The 16,541-nt window shown below is 44.3% G+C and overlaps 4 protein-coding genes across 4 annotated transcripts in view; 3 read left to right on the plus strand and 1 right to left on the minus strand.

The window, feature by feature from the left end:
* LOC109537557 (pseudouridylate synthase C18B11.02c) overlaps positions 1-16,541 on the minus strand; it is a gene marked incomplete at its 3' end in the record, with an annotated part of 97,885 nt that overhangs the window by 9,992 nt on the left and 71,352 nt on the right. Inside the window, 1 exon segment of the mRNA XM_048662564.1 lies at positions 13,325-13,414. Within this exon segment, the coding sequence (XP_048518521.1) occupies positions 13,325-13,414 (90 nt within the window).
* Positions 831-3,508, plus strand: LOC109537563. The gene is made up of 5 exons (XM_019904343.2): positions 831-938; positions 2,617-2,809; positions 2,864-2,986; positions 3,042-3,146; positions 3,202-3,508. Exons 2-5 carry the CDS (start codon positions 2,665-2,667, stop codon positions 3,393-3,395), a joined length of 567 nt encoding a protein of 188 aa, XP_019759902.2. The 5' UTR covers positions 831-938; positions 2,617-2,664; the 3' UTR covers positions 3,396-3,508.
* LOC109537559 (alpha-L-fucosidase) lies at positions 7,493-9,302 on the plus strand (the record flags this gene model as incomplete). The annotated part of the gene is given in 8 exon segments (XM_019904339.2): positions 7,493-7,747; positions 7,799-7,934; positions 7,986-8,092; positions 8,142-8,388; positions 8,440-8,552; positions 8,615-8,755; positions 8,820-8,982; positions 9,035-9,302. Coding segments are annotated over 8 exon segments (1,359 nt in total). The 3' UTR covers positions 9,276-9,302.
* LOC109537560 (alpha-L-fucosidase-like) lies at positions 9,429-11,372 on the plus strand. The gene is made up of 8 exons (XM_019904340.2): positions 9,429-9,748; positions 9,877-10,012; positions 10,064-10,170; positions 10,220-10,466; positions 10,516-10,628; positions 10,680-10,820; positions 10,876-11,038; positions 11,091-11,372. Exons 1-8 carry the CDS (start codon positions 9,550-9,552, stop codon positions 11,326-11,328), a joined length of 1,344 nt encoding a protein of 447 aa, XP_019759899.2. The 5' UTR covers positions 9,429-9,549; the 3' UTR covers positions 11,329-11,372.

The raw sequence follows: 16,541 nt of genomic DNA on the forward strand, positions 1-16,541 counted from the left end.
TCTAATATTCTCATTTTTTCTTCTCTCCATCCTCAGCTGCATCTCACTTAAAATATTTTTGACCGAGACTCAGTCAAACGCGGAAAATCGGGTAAAAATTGAGACCCTTTCATCCACCATTTCCAGCAACGCTTCGGTAGTTCCCCACGGGACAACCTCAATTTCAATTGGCATTTGCTCCATTTTACTAGCATGAACCTTTGGAGAAGAAACTTGTTGGAAGCCCATGGGCTGACGGTCTGCATCGCAACTAGAAGCCCTTGGGGAATCGAACCTCCATCGTGAACCATGCAGGATAAATCACAGTTGTGCCCGATCAATAGATTTCTTCCATCTCTTCTCCAGAACGAGTAGCAACTTTCCCTGTTTGTTATCGATAGATCTCCACTGTAGAGACCCATTAACCCGTTAAAGCTCCGCCTAGACACATCTTAAAAAGCAGCTTTATAGTTTTGCCACGATAAATAGATTGTTTGTTACGATGTCCATTAAATTTCAGCTTGCAGGAACAGTTTTCATCATGGGGTGGACGATCCATTACGGGCGCTCCAAGTCAGCATGCACTTGCTAATACATTAACTCCACATCAGAAATCTAAGTGCAACAGTGGGGTAAATTCATTAATGATTTGCGTTTGCCGTTTGCCGTCAGGTCCTGTCCCAGTCATTTCTAATAATGATTATTTATAAATAGAAATCTTCAAACCACTTTTAGCATTTCAATTGATAGCGCTGTTGTCGACGCTGCTAAAACTCATCCAAATTCCCCGAAAAATCAGAGGTCTTTGGTGTTGCAGTCACTCCAACCTCATGGAGGAGGCAACAAGCGGCAACGAAGCACCGCTTGATGAATCCTAAGCGCATTTCGCCCGAGCAGCATATACATACCTGTTTAGTTGAATTCTGCACCTTCACTTTGCTTCACGGAGAACATCCAATGTGAGTTGATTTATCGAGAATTTAGCGTGCGTATAAAGAATGGCAGATCCAGCCAACTCGTCACCACCTCTGATATCGGAGGCAGGCTCGCCAGAGGGGCATGAGCAGCAGAAAAGCTGGGCGCAACAATTGAAAAAACGAGTTCTACGTGAGTAATTTCATGTTTCCGGGCAACTCTTTGCAGAAGAGTGCAGATATGTGGCCGGTGCAAAGTCGAGGAAGGTCACAGTTGCAAATGTCGCATTTTCAGCCGGAGTGAGAATCACATTGCTGATTTCTCTGATTTTTTACATCGCAATGTTTGCCATTGGGATATGGGGCGTGCACCGCTGTCCAGTTGAAGAAAACATTCCATTCTTCCTAATTGTTGCAGGTACCAACCAAGGGTTCCCTATCAAACCGTGTTCAAATGTCTTGTTTCCAGGTGGCATTGGCCTATTTTCCAAGATAATGAGCGTAATTCGAGAAGCGATCTCCACCTCCTTTCCCATTCAGTATGTGGAATCTTCCCTCTACACAGTCGAGTTGGTGTTCATTTTCTTCGGTAAGCATTGCTGGGCGTTGGTCGCTGCTAGAAAACTGAAGCACAAAATGCTTTCCAGGCTCCTTCTGGGTCTTCAAAGAGTACAAGCCGAGCTTCAGCCCCAGCGACCAGGATCGCTACTGCAACAAAACCGTCTATTTGTTTGCCTTCAGTTTCCTGGTCGTTCTCTACGCGATTCTCGCCACAATGGTCATCTGCTTCTTCTGCTTCTTGGCCTGCATCTTTTTCGTGAAGGAAACTGAGCGGGACCATCGCGATCCGGAGTCGCCCCCTTTTCACGGCTCCTCTTCCACTACTGATCAGCAAACTTAGTGAAACTACTTTTAAGCGGGAGATTTTTAAGACTGAACCTTTGCAGGAACGTGTCCATTGAGGTTTGTTGTATTAAAGTATGCCCTAGGAAAGCAAATTGGTTCGAAAAAGCTTCAGTCTTTTTTTCTTCGCCTCGCATGGTCCTTTCGTCATGGTCGAACAATTAAGCCTGTTATCAGCCACGCCTCTAGGAGGAGCTAGAAGTACATTCAATGTTGTATTGTATTTTCTGCGAGAACAACCAAATAACACTGGAAATCAAGCAAACTGCCAATCAACATCGATCAACTTTGATTCTACCCAAGTAAAACATTTACAAACTCAAGCAAAGCTCTAATCAGTTCTTGAGCGCAATATGAAGACCACCTTAGGCTCCGCCCCTAGGAGGAGCCAGAGCAGAAGCTTGTAGTGAAACTGGCAAGCGACAATGAATTTGTTGACTTTTATAAGAAAATAGTTGCAACATTTACTTGAACTCGTTAGTTTCGACCAAAACTCATTAGTGGCCACGCCCCTGGGAGGAGCCATAGGTGAAAGTCTAAATTACTTGGACTGGAACAACGAAATTAAATTTCAAACTTCGCCCAACTGTAGCCGAAAATTGGCAACTTGCCCTACACACAGGGCGTCTCACTTAAAACGACCTTTCGTAAATCAAACCCATTGAAGCAATGAACATGTTGACTGATTTGTCTTCTTTCATTAAGTCGTGTGAGCGATCAAGGAGAAAAATCCTGGACAGGTTTCATTGTGCGTCCGAGACGAAAACATTCCAAAACAATCGCTGCCAATCGCGCTAAAAATAATATTGGCCCGTTCCAGGGAAATTCGCTTTATAAATAGTGGTCCTCATGAAGCGAACAAGTCCCGATGTCCGCGTTAAAACCGGACGCGATTCCTCCAGCAGCGTCCCCCGATCTTGGCAGAGTGGAGAATGGAGAGGCAAAAAGCGTCCCCAGCTCGTGCGACAGCAACAACCACTTTTTCGAGGAGAAAATCAAAGAAAAATCCCGCCGTAAGTCTGGCCATATTAATTAAACGGTTTTTGTCCTGCACTTTGACTTTTCAGCCGGGATTAATGGGTCCTTGGTGTTTCTTTACGCACTGTTTTTCTCGGTTTTTACCATCGGATGGATCAATTTGAACAAGTGTCCCCTGAACAGACTCATCCCGATCTATCTGATTTTTGCCGGTAGGCAGCCAAACTTTGACTCCCAATAGTTTTCTGCACGTTTTACCTGTTGCAGGATTCCTGGGCATACTTGCAAAATTCCTGAGCAAATTTGACCATAAATTGTGCTATTGGGGCACTGCGGTGCTGGTAGCTGCAGATGTTGGTTGGCATGTTGTTGGTGAGTCTGCCCTACACAGATCGAAGCTGCTTGCTCTACCGCAGCTGGCTTTTAGGCACCCTGGTGGTCTACACAGAGTATCAGCCCAGTTACGATGCAGTAGATCCCAACTACTGCAATCGCACCGCATATTTGGTGGCGTTTTGGACATTGACCATCGAATATACGCTGTTGCTGTTCTTCGTGCTACTCTCGGCTTGCTATATGATGATGCGACGAGATTTTCGAACGGAAAGCGGCACTAAGTGAACTACTTTTGAAACTTTTGATGAACGAAGTCAAATTTCCGAAGTTTTAGCAAAAAATATCGGTGATAATTCATAAGGATTCTATTGTAATGAAATAAACTTGGGTATAAAAGGGAAGCTTGTTTTAATTTTCCTATTTTTTTAAAGCTGCAATGGGAAATTTTCCAACTGAGTTCCCAAAGTTCTCTAAAAGACCCAAAACACTTTGATGGGACAAATCGTTGCATGAGCAAAATCAAGCCACGCCTCTAGGCGGAGCTACCACAAACGTACAGTTTGCATCGAGTATAATCCAGCTTCGAAGTCGAATTTAAATCAATTTAATGTCCATAATTCAGTGTTAAAGCAAGTGGTTTCAAACTGATATTAAGCCACGCCTCTGGGCGGAGCCAAGACATTTAGTAGCCACTTGCTTAGCTCCTCCCAGAGGCGTGGCTTAATATCAATTGGAAACGTGCTTGTACTGTAACACTGAACTGTGGACGGTTTAAAAAGTTGCTTAGCAGACTGAGCGCACTTTTTATAAATGGCTTTTTCACATGTAATTGAAATTGGTGAACTATTGGTTACCTTCAAGTCGCGTTGGCAACATCGTCATCCAAAGCCTCTAGCGCTTACCTGAAAGGAAAAAATTCATGGGTTTAAATCGGCGACAATCCATATCGACGTTATATCGAGCAGTGATAAATTGCCAAACGAAAATCCATTGCTGTCGAACCGGTCTTTCACATAATAACATTTTGATTTTATTAAGGCCGAATCTACGTCTACACAAAAAAGCTTTCACACAAAGAGGCCCCCGTTACGCCGAAATCTAATTACGAAACATAAAAAGATTTTTTCTTTTGGTATTGAGCCCGCAATTTATTCGACAGGAGCATGTTTATTGGGGCTTAAATAAAGGGACTGGCGTAATTGTGTAGACGACAGAGTATGTTCGCACTCAGCAAGCACAAGGAGACGTTTAGAGTTTGTTTATTTATGGAAGCGCAGCAGCTCAACTGGTCTCGCTTTAGATGAGATTATATTCTAAATGAGTAACCGTCATGCTATTAGAGTCGATTATTTTGCCGAGTTGGGGCAGTAAATTGAATCGCATTGCCCTAAAAGCAAAAATCGAGAAAAACAGAGCCCTCAATTAGCTTTTTAATCTGCCAATGCTAATGGAGCCCAATCCATTACGTTGCTCTCCCGGCTCCCGCTGGAGGGTACGCTTGTTTGTCTTGGAGAATCCGAATTCTTCCAATGGAAGTGAACGCGTCTATTTTAATGTTGGCAAATATTTGGACACGGAATTCGATCAGATTTCCATTTGCCAGTCAAGGATAACACTGAGGCGGGCTTTCCATTAATAGGAGCAGCAAATTAGTGGAATTGATGTGTTATTATGGACAAAGCCAGCGGTGCAGATACAGTCCACGTCAAGCGCAAATCTGATTAGGTAAATCCTTCAAAGACGCCGCTTTTCAATGGCTAGTTTTCACGTGCATCCGAGCGAAAATCCCGCCCGGAGTCCGGAGGATTTTTCGCCACTTGGGATAATCACATGATTAATGTCGCAGCCGTTTACGGAATCGTTTAATTAAATTAATCCGACCGTAAGACCGATCATTAGGTCCATTATTTGCATGGCCGACGGCAAATGCCCCGGCTTTTTTTCCATTTCTAGCTTACCAAAGCGCCGGAAAGAGACCCTTTCCCTTTGCTGTTTCACAGCGCTGGAACGAGGGAAGTTGAATAATGGACCGACATGGATGGGAATATATCAAACGGACTTGTCACCGCTAAATAAAACTCCACGAACAATAACGGCAAAATTAAAACATCCATCCAGCAGTTCTGGATGGGGAGCGCTCGCGATCGTTTCATATTTCCTCCCAACTGGCGTGCATTCCATTTTCCTAGTCTGGATTTGCATTTGCATTTGCCAATCTCGCGCAGATGGTTGTTGAATGTATAAAAAATTCACGAATTTGAATGATTATTTCTTCTTGAGCAACTACAGTTGCAGCAACGCTGCCAAAAGTCCTTTTCGGTCCACACGTTAAAACTCAAAGGCCCTACATTTGTAGAGCAGGAAACAGTTCAATTCACCAGCAAGAGAGACTACCTCTAGGCGGAGCCGAAGAGGTGCAGTGGAGGTTTTCCAAACCCAACAAGGAAAAACTCCTAAAAGAAGCTTCAATTGGTTTAACTGTGCCTGATCCAACAGGAGAAAACAGCTCCACCTGCACTCATGGGCCTATTAAGCATTCTAAATAAAGGAGAGGCTTATGGTTCACTAAAAGCCAAACTGCACCTCGCACTATCAACTTTTCGTGCATTTGCAGAAACACGGTCCCATCCGGTCTCATTTGCGCCCGACAAAGAAGCTGTCCGGGCTACATGCATACGAATGGCCTTCTCGGAAGTTTGGATAGTGAAACTAATGAAAACATCCCAAGTAATCAGCACCGGGCTGAATCTAATTGTCGCTCGCATTCTGACCACTTTTGCACATGCAACATTTCGCTGTTCGCTCTGTTCAGCTACGAAATGCCAGCAAATGTCGATAAGCAGCTGGAAATGCGTGATTAATGGGCCTTTTGGCCGCTATCAATCACCATTGTGCCCAACTTTCGAAATCACTGTCAACAAGTACTGACGGCCCATTCAGGATCAGTCGGTAATTGTTTAGATTTGCGCCTTGAGGCGACTTGAACGTGAAGGAAAGGCCAAAGTTGCTGATGAAAAATGCACAGATGGTAAAGGTGTTAAATAGTCGCATTTGCACCATTAGGTTTAATCAGCCGACTACAATGTCAGTAAACAATAAATCGTGCTTCAACGTGATTTCGTTTAAAACCCATTTACATACAGGGACAATCGGCTGAGGCAAATTTTTGTCGCATTTTTCCTTACTCTTCCTTTTCCCTTGGATGACTACAAAACGTGGCTCAAAGTTAATGAAAGTATCGCAAATTCCTTCAGCAATGGAGCAAGGCCAAGATCAGACTTGGCTCCGCCCATAGGCGGAGCCAGAGCAAAGATGCAGGTGAAAAAGCTTCGATTTTTTGGATTCAGTCCCTCGCCAGCTTCGTTTGCGTCTAAAAACGCAATTTGGCTCTAATTATTTCTAAAATTCATTAAAACATTCAGAAGCGTTGTGCATCACATAAAAATATACCAGCATATATGCAGGATTAGATACTCAGATTAAAAAAGAAATGTGCACGCTGACCAAATGTTTGTTTTTTAAGCCATAATTGATCCAACGGAGAAAATAAAACGAATATTTAGCCCCGCCTTTGGGCGGAGCAAGTTCTCAACCACTCAGGGAGAATATCGAAAATACGTCGTCAAAGGCGAAAGCACCGAAAGCAGTAATAAATTACCTTGAAAATTTAGTTGTGAAGTTATAGAGACATTTCAATTTACCCAAAGCATTCACTTAGCCCCTCCCCTAGGTGGAGCTAAATACCTATATATAAAAACCCGTTTCGACCCCAACAAAAAAAAAATCAGTAAAACCAACGTCAACAAATGGGACCATTTGAAGTTATTGCACATTCTCGGGCCCCTTTTGCAGGAAAAATTAGCTGAATTACTCAACTTTAACACATACAGTTTGCGAGAAGCACTATTGCAGAAACTGGCGCCACAACCATATATTAGGGCTGACTTACTACATTATTTAGAATTTACGAGCCGGATACACATGTATATTATATGAGGGTTCAAAATCCCGCTATTCGTTTATTCGTTTAGTCAAAGCACTTCATTTATGCCTACCTTCTCTGTAACGCTTTGATACTGTAAATTCAATAACGAATAAATTAATAAATGTGCGCAGTTGCATTTGAACAAATTTATATAGTGTGATTTGGCGAATTCACCCTGGATATTGGCTGGAAGCGGGAGGCGATCTAAAAGAGGAACCAGGAAACAGGAGCAGAAAGATTGTCTAAATTAGACCATGCAAAAATCAGTTGATGCTGAGTTGTTGAGAAACTTTGTGACCAGCCCCTGTAGCCAGGTCCAGTAGTTGTTACCCATTCAGCAGTAATCGCCCATTTTAAACAATAGTTGATAAAAGGTCAGCAGATATAATGCGGTTTGCGATGCTTCTCCGTGCTGTTTTGTGACTGTTAAAGCAAGCCGAGATGAAGACTGGTGTTTTCTTCGCGACTTTGTGGCTTTTCTGGCTACATTTGGCCTGGGGAACCAAATACGAGCCTAACTGGAAGAGTCTGGACAAACGGCCGCTTCCCGACTGGTTCGACAAGGCGAAAATCGGCATTTTTTTGCACTGGGGCGTATTTTCCGTCCCCAGCTTCGGCAGTGAATGGTTCTGGTCCGAGTGGCAATCAAACTGTAAGTGGAAAATCATTGAAACCTTTCCCCAGGGAAATACCCTCGTTTCAGCTTCAGCTAGGATCAACAGCTACATGAAAGCCAACTACCCGCCCAACTTCACCTATCAAGACTTCGCCAAAGACTTCAGTGCGGAGTTCTTCAACTCCAGCCAGTGGGCCGACTTGTTCAAACGAGCCGGAGCAAAGTAAGCCTCAAATCGCCCCTCATAAGCAAGCTGGAAATAGTTTCCTTCCAGCTACGTGGTGTTGACTAGCAAACATCACGAGGGCTTCACTTTGTGGCCCTCCGAGTACTCCTTCAGCTGGAACGCCAAAGACATTGGGCCTCATCGAGACCTTCTAGGTATGTGGTTTGCTCCGAATGGTGGCTTCTATTAAAGAAATGGGCTTAGGGGACCTGGGCAATGCTGTAAAAAGGGCCGGCTTGAAGTTTGGAGTCTACCACTCTCTGTTCGAATGGTTCAACCCGATCTACTTGGCGGATAAAAGGAGGAACTTTACCACTCAGAAGTTTGTAGACAACAAAGTGCTGCTCGAGATGAAAGAGTTAGTGAGCAATTACAAGCCCTGGGTGATTTGGTCGGATGGCGACTGGGAGGCCGACGACACCTATTGGAGGTCTACAGACTTTCTGGCCTGGTTTGGGTGATTTTTGGCTTGCAAATTGCTGTTTTATTGCTGGCGTTGCAGGCTCTACAACGAAAGCCCTGTGAAGGACCAGGTGGTGGTCAATGACCGATGGGGACGCGGAACCACTTGCATCCATGGGGACTTTATCAACTGCCATGACCGCTACAATCCAGGTGAGAGGATCCAGAACCTCTTCCAGAGCAAGAGGTTCTGATGTGATTTTCCCAATTACCAGGCAAACTGCAGCGGAAGAAGTGGGAAAACGCCATGACCCTGGACAGGGAGTCGTGGGGATTCAGGCGCAACGCCGACCTTTCGGACTACCTTACTCCCCATCAGCTGCTTAGTGTTCTTGCGCAGACTATTAGCTGTGGAGGTTGGTAGCGCCTTTCCCAGGCAGTTGTTGCTCGCCCACCTCGTCTGCTAACAACCCTTCATAGGTAATCTGCTGATCAACCTTGGCCCCACCAAAGAGGGCACCATCGCCCCAATATTCCAGGATCGCCTCACCCAACTGGGGGCCTGGTTGCGCATTAATGGAGAAGCCATCTACAACAGTCGCCCTTGGATTGTGCAAAACGACACCGTCAACCCTCAAGTTTGGTCAGTGAGTTGGGGAGTTACAAATCCGTTGCTTAACGTGTTTCCACTCCAGGTACACGTCTGGGAACAATGCAGTTTACGCGATCGACCTGGAATGGCCGCTGGACAATAAGGTTATTTTAGGCGGTGCAGTCAGCTTGTTTAAAAGCCCGGACACAGCGGTTAGCTTACTTGGGAACCTTGGCAAGTTGAAGTGGGTCATGAACTCGCGACGAGTTGAGGTGCATTTGCCAGACAAAGCGACAGCGAAGAGCGAAGGTGCGTGGGTTTTGAAAATTGCCACCTCCAACTAGACCAATCTACGCAAAAGTACTTTTTGAGCTCGTTTTTTCTTTACCTCCTCCTCCTCCTCCTCCTCCTGATGTTGCGATGTTTGCACCCAACAAAGTTTTCACTTCAGCACTCGAGTTTCATTGATAAAGTTGGGTGAACATTTGATTAGTTGCAATCAAATCTCAAGTAGAAGCATTGTCTCAAGTAGCCAAACAATAAGGTTATCAGCGACGCGGGATAATAAAAGGCGGCGAAAAACAACGAGGGTTCAATCTGCAGTGATTTGAGGGCAAAATGTGGCATTCCCCACTGCTTTTGCCCCTGCTTTTGGGTGTCGTTGGGGCTGAATATCTGCCGACTTGGGAGAGTCTGGATACGCGCCCACTCCCTTCATGGTTCGACGAGGCGAAAATCGGCATTTTCGTGCATTGGGGAGTCTATTCGGTGCCCAGCTTCGATTCGGAGTGGTTCTGCAAGGACTGGAAGACCAACTGTGAGTACACGAAACTACGCCACTGAATATTTACATATGTAGAGGACATGTAGAACTGCGAATATTATATGTAGTTGGCGTTAAGAACTCGGCAAAAATAGCAAAAAAGGTACACTTTGATGTTTAAGCCTCCGAAAAGATTTCGCGATTCCTCGAAGAGAACTTTCCCCCTGGATTCAGCTACCAGGAGTTTGCCCGAGACTTCACAGCGGAGTTTTTCAACGCCACCCAATGGGCGGACATTTTTGCCAAATCTGGGGCCAAGTAGGTAAATTGACCAACCCACTGCTCACTCAGCTGGAGGAACCTTTGCAGATACGTAGTTTTGACCAGCAAGCATCACGAAGGCTTCACCCTCTGGCCCTCCAAGTACACCTACAGTTGGAACTCTTTGGACATCGGCCCGCATAGGGACATAGTAGGCAAGGAAACCCTCCAGGGTCCCAACGCAAAACTGACTGACTATTTTAGGAGAACTAGGAGAGGCAGTGAGGAGCGCCAACCTGACCTACGGCCTTTATCACTCCTTGTTCGAGTGGTTCCACCCCCTCTACCTGGCGGATCAGGCCAATAACTACACAACGCAGGAGTTCGTAACCAGTAAGATCATTCCGGAACTGAAGGAGTTGGTTCTGGCCTACCAGCCAGCGATTCTCTGGTCGGACGGCTCGAAAGGAGCTAGCGGCAGCTACTGGCAATCCAGGGAGTTTCTAGCTTGGTGAGTTGCTGAAGGCCCAGCCGCCCAATATTCAGAGTCGGCTTTGAAGGTTGTACAATGAGAGCCCCGTTAAGGACTGGGTGGTTTCCAACGATAGATGGGGCGACGAAACACCGTGCGCTCATGGCGATTTTTACACTTGCAACGACCGATACGATCCAGGTACTGATCAGGGACACATTGTACATACGTAGACTCACTTAGGCCATTCAGGTGTTCTGCAGGAGAAAAAGTGGGAGAATGCCATGACCATTGACAGAGACTCGTGGGGATATAGAAGAAACGCCCGTCTAGCCGACTATCTCACTCCCTTGGACCTGTTAACTGCCCTCGCCAGAACCATAAGTTGCGGAGGTAACTGAGGAGACTCGAAAAATGTCCTCACGCTCACTGTTTGGGGGTTTTTAAGGGAACCTTCTCATCAACATCGGGCCCTCAAAGGAGGGCACCATCAACCCCATTTTCGAAGAACGCCTCACCCAGCTGGGGAACTGGCTGAGTCTGAATGGGGAGGCGATCTACAGCAGCCGGCCCTGGACGGTACAAAACGACTCAGTGAACCCCAGCGTTTGGTAGGTCTGCTCAACTGCACTTTCGGGCTTCTAAAGGGCCCGTTCATTTTAGGTACACGACGCGAGACCATGTGGTGTATGCGATCACTTTGGAGTGGCCCCAGGAGGATAGAGTGATTCTGGGTTCTGCAAGTGAGCTGTTTGGAAGTCTGGATACAACCGTGACCTTATTGGGAAACAACGAAGAGCTTGAGTGGATCTGGGAGCTGGATCAGATCAAAGTGCAACTTCCCAACAAGGCCCAAGTTGCCAGCGAAACTGCCTGGGTGTTGAAAATTGTAGCTGGCTAATTAGCTGATAACGGATAAATGAATAAAAGTCACGTTTCATTTTCCTTGGGCCCCATTACCGAAACAACGAAGAGCAAATCCCGTTAGTTCAGTGCAATTTCCGTAAGAGAATGGCCGAGGAAATCCATTTCAGTCAATAATGAGACACCCTAATGAGGTCAGAAGGGTATTTTCCCTCGGGCTAATTAAATAAGGAAAGAAAAGCAGCTCGGAGGGGCTGCATTTGTTGCGCCGTTATTTCAATTGGAACTCGACTCGCCGGTCACGTTTGCGCCTAATCTTCTCCTACGACGGCGGAACTCACATGCATTATTATTATTTGATCCACTCAAAACACGGTTATTACACGTGAATCCGCCATAAATCAACATTTATCTCGGGATTTACGTTGCCCAAGTTTGAGTAACTGCACAAAGACACATAAATAAACCTCGACCGTTAACTTAACAGATACATTATCATTAACTGCGGGTTTTTCGAGGGAGGAAGAAACAATGCGACAACGGCTAATGTGTAGGCCATTAAGTCAGAATTTCCACATTATTAATAGAAGGACGGGCGATATTTCCTGGCGCCTAACAGGCCGTGTAAATGTTACATATACGGTCCGATAAGGGGAACATTTCCATTGGAAAGCTTTCCATTGCCTAACTCATTAGGACGGTAGACATTTTTTCGCCCAACAAAAGAGGCACGTTGTTCGTTTGTGTTCGTCTAGTGCTCGTTTGCGTTTGCTACTGCTCGTCATTTGAAAAACCCAATTTGCCACGAATCTAGTTTCGCATACTCAACATTTCCAGTGTTAAGTGTTAGATTCGAATTGAGCTGAAATCATCCGGTGTGCAGAGCAAAAAAAGCATTCGCGAGCTTTTGGTTCAATACGATTTGGGAGCAGACGCGTTTTGTCTTGCGAAGCTTTAATCACAATCGGAACAAAATGTTGTAACTTCTAATTACGAAAGTTCAGAGTTAAAAATAAAATTCGCGAGCGTTCCATAGAGTTTGCCAACAATAGCAGGCAAATTGGAACGTGAGCCCGCATCGTTCTTGCGAAGCTCTAATCTCTATTGCAACTTCTACTAGCAAAGTTAGCAATTTTATTGAAAAACCCTGTTCGTTTGCGTTCATTTGCATTTGTTCTCGAGCGCTCGTGACCATATCAATTCTTGGGCAAAAGTATTAATAAGCTGGAATTTTCCTTTGTGGAACTGCGAAGGGTTAAAAATAACATTCGCGAACTTTCGGAAGAGTTGGCGACCAGTAGAAGGCAAAGCAGAAAGTTCAGGTTGTTCTCACCATTTTTTCTTTTGCATTTGATTTTGAAATAGTAGTGGCATTAACAGCAACTGAGCGAAATAAAAACGCTTGCAGTTAAATTCGACCAAATAACCCGTTAAAGAGTTCCGAAACGGAAAGAGTGTGTCATACTCTCAAGGGTTATGTGCAGCTCAAAGCTCCCGGCTGGAAAAATAGCTCAATAACAATAGCAAAAACTGTAGCGACTATAACCCAAGTTTACGGCCTCTATAACTCTAGAGCTCTTCGAATTTCGCAGGGTCAGCAGTAAAGCGGCGTATCGCTGGCGGAAAATTGCAGTTCCAACGCGATGCAAGATTGAATTTTATATCTGCAATTTAGTGGCCGATGCGCTAAATAATCGACACATTAATGCATAGCTGAGAAACAGCTTTATGAGTCTCTAGGATGTGAAGGGGACGATAATTCTCTACCTGTGCTCGAAAAGAAATTGAGTAGCTTTTCACCCTCCCGTGGGTCGGGCACTCCAAACTGTAGCCTCTATTGACTCGAAACTTTGCTCCAACTATAGCCAGAAGGAGGAACGGAGAAGAGCACTAAATCTGATAAGAAGTCGACTAGAACCGAATTACTGTTACAGTTTTAGCTCGGACTTGAAAGTTTATTCCAACCGCCACGAAAATTGCATGGAAAACTTCGGGCAATCGGTAGCTGCCGCATGCATTAACTAATCACTCACCTTTTTCAGATCCTTGTTTGGCTCGCCGTCGTCAGCTTTCCTCTTCTCTGTTGCTGTCAGCTTGTTTTTGTCCTTTTCGCTTCCACAAGTCTGAAACAACACAATAAATTAATTAATATTTAGTTGAAAGCATCCAGCCGTTGAAACGCAAAATTTGCTGACCTCACACATATCTGCATGTTTAAATCATCAAGCAAGCAAAGTTTGTTGGATATATTCAAAGTTGTGCCTGACCAGTAAGCGTTTGTTTGCCCTATTCCAGCTAATAAAACTTCGCCAAAATAGGAAAACTTTTTCAATATGTATTTAAAACTCCAGAGAAGCATAAACTAGTCAATAAGCTTGGAAGCTTTCGGGAACTCATTTCAACTTCTTTTCTACATGTGGATCACCATTGCATCCATCTACGAGCTGCGAAAACTTCCCGTGGAAGTTTATTGAAGAGCCCGGGCCGTTTTCATAGCGAGCAAATTCGGATATATTGTCTTGTATCCGAACTTGAAAATTTCCGCCCGAAAAGAAAATTTCCTTCGTCCATTAGTGCGTCCCAAAATTGCAATTGCTCTGAATGGCGCTCCATTCGCCGCGAAAATAATTTTCTCATTCTCTAATAATTAAAATCAAAGGAGGAATTTTACAGAGCCAATTTGCCGAGGATTTAATTCCTCCTGGCGCTAAATTGAAGCTAATTTCCACGTTCAAAGCGTCTTATTGCCGCTGAAAAAACGCCATTCCAGTCTTGAAGCCAGTATCGACGGTAATCCGCACAAGTGGCACACTTATTGCTGTGGATGGCTTCAACAAATTGCAATTTAACCCTACTGGCGACCGAATTGAACTGGATGCAAAGACATCGGGATCATTGAGTTGTGTTCGATCACCATCAGCATCACTTTCATCCCGCTTAAGCGCTCATTCCTTTAACATCAAGAACTTCCACTAGCTTGCATTTTCCAAGAATCATTTGGGCGGAATTTTGGGTTTGCTGCGGTTTTTGAAAAAATACATTTGCCCTGTTTGAGTTGATAACGTTCTCTTTACTAGTCGAGTTTCCAACTTATATTCATGAGCTGTTTATATGTTCAATTTAGGAATCTGCCGTCCTTAGCAGCTGAATATTGCATTTTTTTACACTAGAATGGTAATTTTTTTGCTTGTTAAAGTGTTTTTGGCTTCCAATTTTTACCTTCCTTTGTAGGAGGCATGCCTCCTACAAAGGAAGGTAAAAATTGGAAGCCAAAAACACTTTAACAAGCAAAAAAATTACCATTCTAGTGTAAAAAAATGCAATATTCAGCTGCTAAGGCCGACAAATTGCTACTTCTGTACCTTCCTTTACAGGCGGTAAAAATTGTAAGGAGGTGGAGGAGGTACGAAATTAATCGAAATTTCCAACCTCGATATAGGTACTATTTGTTTGCCACTTTCTTACCAACCCTCTGTAGCTTTATTTCGCTTCCCATTTTGTTCAAATTCTTCTTCCACCTCAATCATTGTCTGCATTTTACCTTCTTCTGAGTAGATCCATTTCTGCTCTCGACTTTATATGTTACCTTCTTCCTTTCTGTGGCGCTAATTGGTGTTTTTCTACTTCTGTGCCTCCCATTCATTTATTGCAAGGTTTTCCTGATACTTCAATTCTTGATTTCTGATTGAAACTGCGATTTTAAGCAAAATATTCACACTCAAAACCCCGGCTCAGTTTCCCCACAATAGCAATCCCCAGCTTAGAACTCTCCCCCATAGACAAACAGGAGAAATTTGCAAACGTGTTAATCGCATTGATCATTAAACCCGCTCAAACCTCATATGGGCCTTTTTCTTGGAGAAGTCTGGAACTGTTTGTTGCCAACATTCCGAACAGTAGGGAATCCCTGGCGTTCCTTCTAAATTTCGTCGACCTTTGCTGGCGTTTTCCAATACTCTGCCACCATGAATTTATGAATGCGAACAAGAAGCATCATTTGTCGCAATTAGTTTTGTTAATGGGGGATTAGCTGGGGTTATCGCCAACTCTCGCGCGAAATTACCATGTAATGAAAGTTTCATTAGTCAAAGATGCGGTACATCTCATGGATTATTTAGCGGAATTAAATTGGGCAAAGTGTGCGAATGGCACAGCTTCATGAATTGATAACAGCGCCCCACATAGTAGCACAACAATGGGAATAAAAATGTTTGGGACACGCAAACCGTCCAACCCTTTTAGCTCGCGCCGAACACCTGTAAATCATTTGTGGGCAACGTGAGCAGGTCAAAGGGGCTGCATGATAAACGGCTGACGCACGATGGATGATAATGTGCGGTCCCTATAGCGAAAGATAATCACTTGCTTCTACTAAGCCGGGATAACGTCCCATATGGGATAATTGAGCATCGATGGCAATGCCACACGAAGAAGCGACGCTTGCCGCGTTGATTTACCGTGCAAGACGCCGCCCATCCCCATTCTTGGGACGCCCGGATAAATATTTGCTCGCCCTTACGGCGCATACGGACCGCATCCCTTTAAATCTTCCCATTGTGACAGTCGTAATCCCGGTGAATATAAACACACGTTGCGCCCCGTAAATCTGACGAACCCCGCCGAGTCCCTAAGCTTATTATCCCGCATTCGTAAACAGCGGTTTCGCTAAAGCGTAATTAGAATTTATTCGCTGTTTACAACTTTATTAACCATGCGTCTGCAATCAACACGCACAGCCATCAAACAGGGGCCAATTGTGTCAAAGCTCAAAAATGTCAAACTGCTGGGCATCTGAATTTCCACTCGAAGCTGTCACAGCTGTTTGACATCTTCTGTAAATGTCTTTGTAGCACAGTATCGAAGGATTTGAATGGCTGAAGAAGACACCAGGAAGGTGAATTATACTGGATTGAACTTCAAGAGTGTCCGCTGTGCTAAATTGTCAATTGTTAGCGTTCAAAAATGTCAAAGTCCATGACATTTGAACTGCAACCCCCAGTACATTGTGACCAGTTTCAGTTTATTGGACGTTTTTGAGCAAATTCAAATTTAAAATTTATTTAAAAATATGTAAACAGAAAATTATTTGTCAATTCACAATTCATGACTATGTACTCTTGAGGTTACAATTTTTTTTTATATCAGTAATCATATTTTTATTTTCTGTCCCGGTTTAACAGTAATCCACATAGCATACCATACATGTATATTCTTACCTAAAACTAGCAACTTAAAACATTTTCCCGAGAA

Source organism: Dendroctonus ponderosae, unplaced genomic scaffold (genome assembly GCF_020466585.1).
Source record: "Dendroctonus ponderosae isolate FM_Combo_2020 unplaced genomic scaffold, Dpon_F_20191213v2 Dpon_F_20191213_11, whole genome shotgun sequence".
NCBI lineage: Eukaryota > Metazoa > Arthropoda > Insecta > Coleoptera > Curculionidae > Dendroctonus > Dendroctonus ponderosae.

What these genes read in the sequence shown, in the direction of transcription:
- LOC109537563 (XM_019904343.2), top strand. Translation starts at nt 2,665, where the DNA reads ATGTCCGCGTTAAAACCGGACGCGATTCCTCCAGCAGCGTCCCCCGAT. An exon ending in AATCAAAGAAAAATCCCGCC is followed by an intron (nt 2,810 to 2,863) that starts GTAAGTCTGGCC and finishes TTGACTTTTCAG; the next exon opens with CCGGGATTAATGGGTCCTTG. An exon ending in GATCTATCTGATTTTTGCCG is followed by an intron (nt 2,987 to 3,041) that starts GTAGGCAGCCAA and finishes TACCTGTTGCAG; the next exon opens with GATTCCTGGGCATACTTGCA.
- LOC109537560 (XM_019904340.2), top strand. Translation starts at nt 9,550, where the DNA reads ATGTGGCATTCCCCACTGCTTTTGCCCCTGCTTTTGGGTGTCGTTGGG. An exon ending in CAAGGACTGGAAGACCAACT is followed by an intron (nt 9,749 to 9,876) that starts GTGAGTACACGA and finishes TTGATGTTTAAG; the next exon opens with CCTCCGAAAAGATTTCGCGA. An exon ending in TTTGCCAAATCTGGGGCCAA is followed by an intron (nt 10,013 to 10,063) that starts GTAGGTAAATTG and finishes GAACCTTTGCAG; the next exon opens with ATACGTAGTTTTGACCAGCA.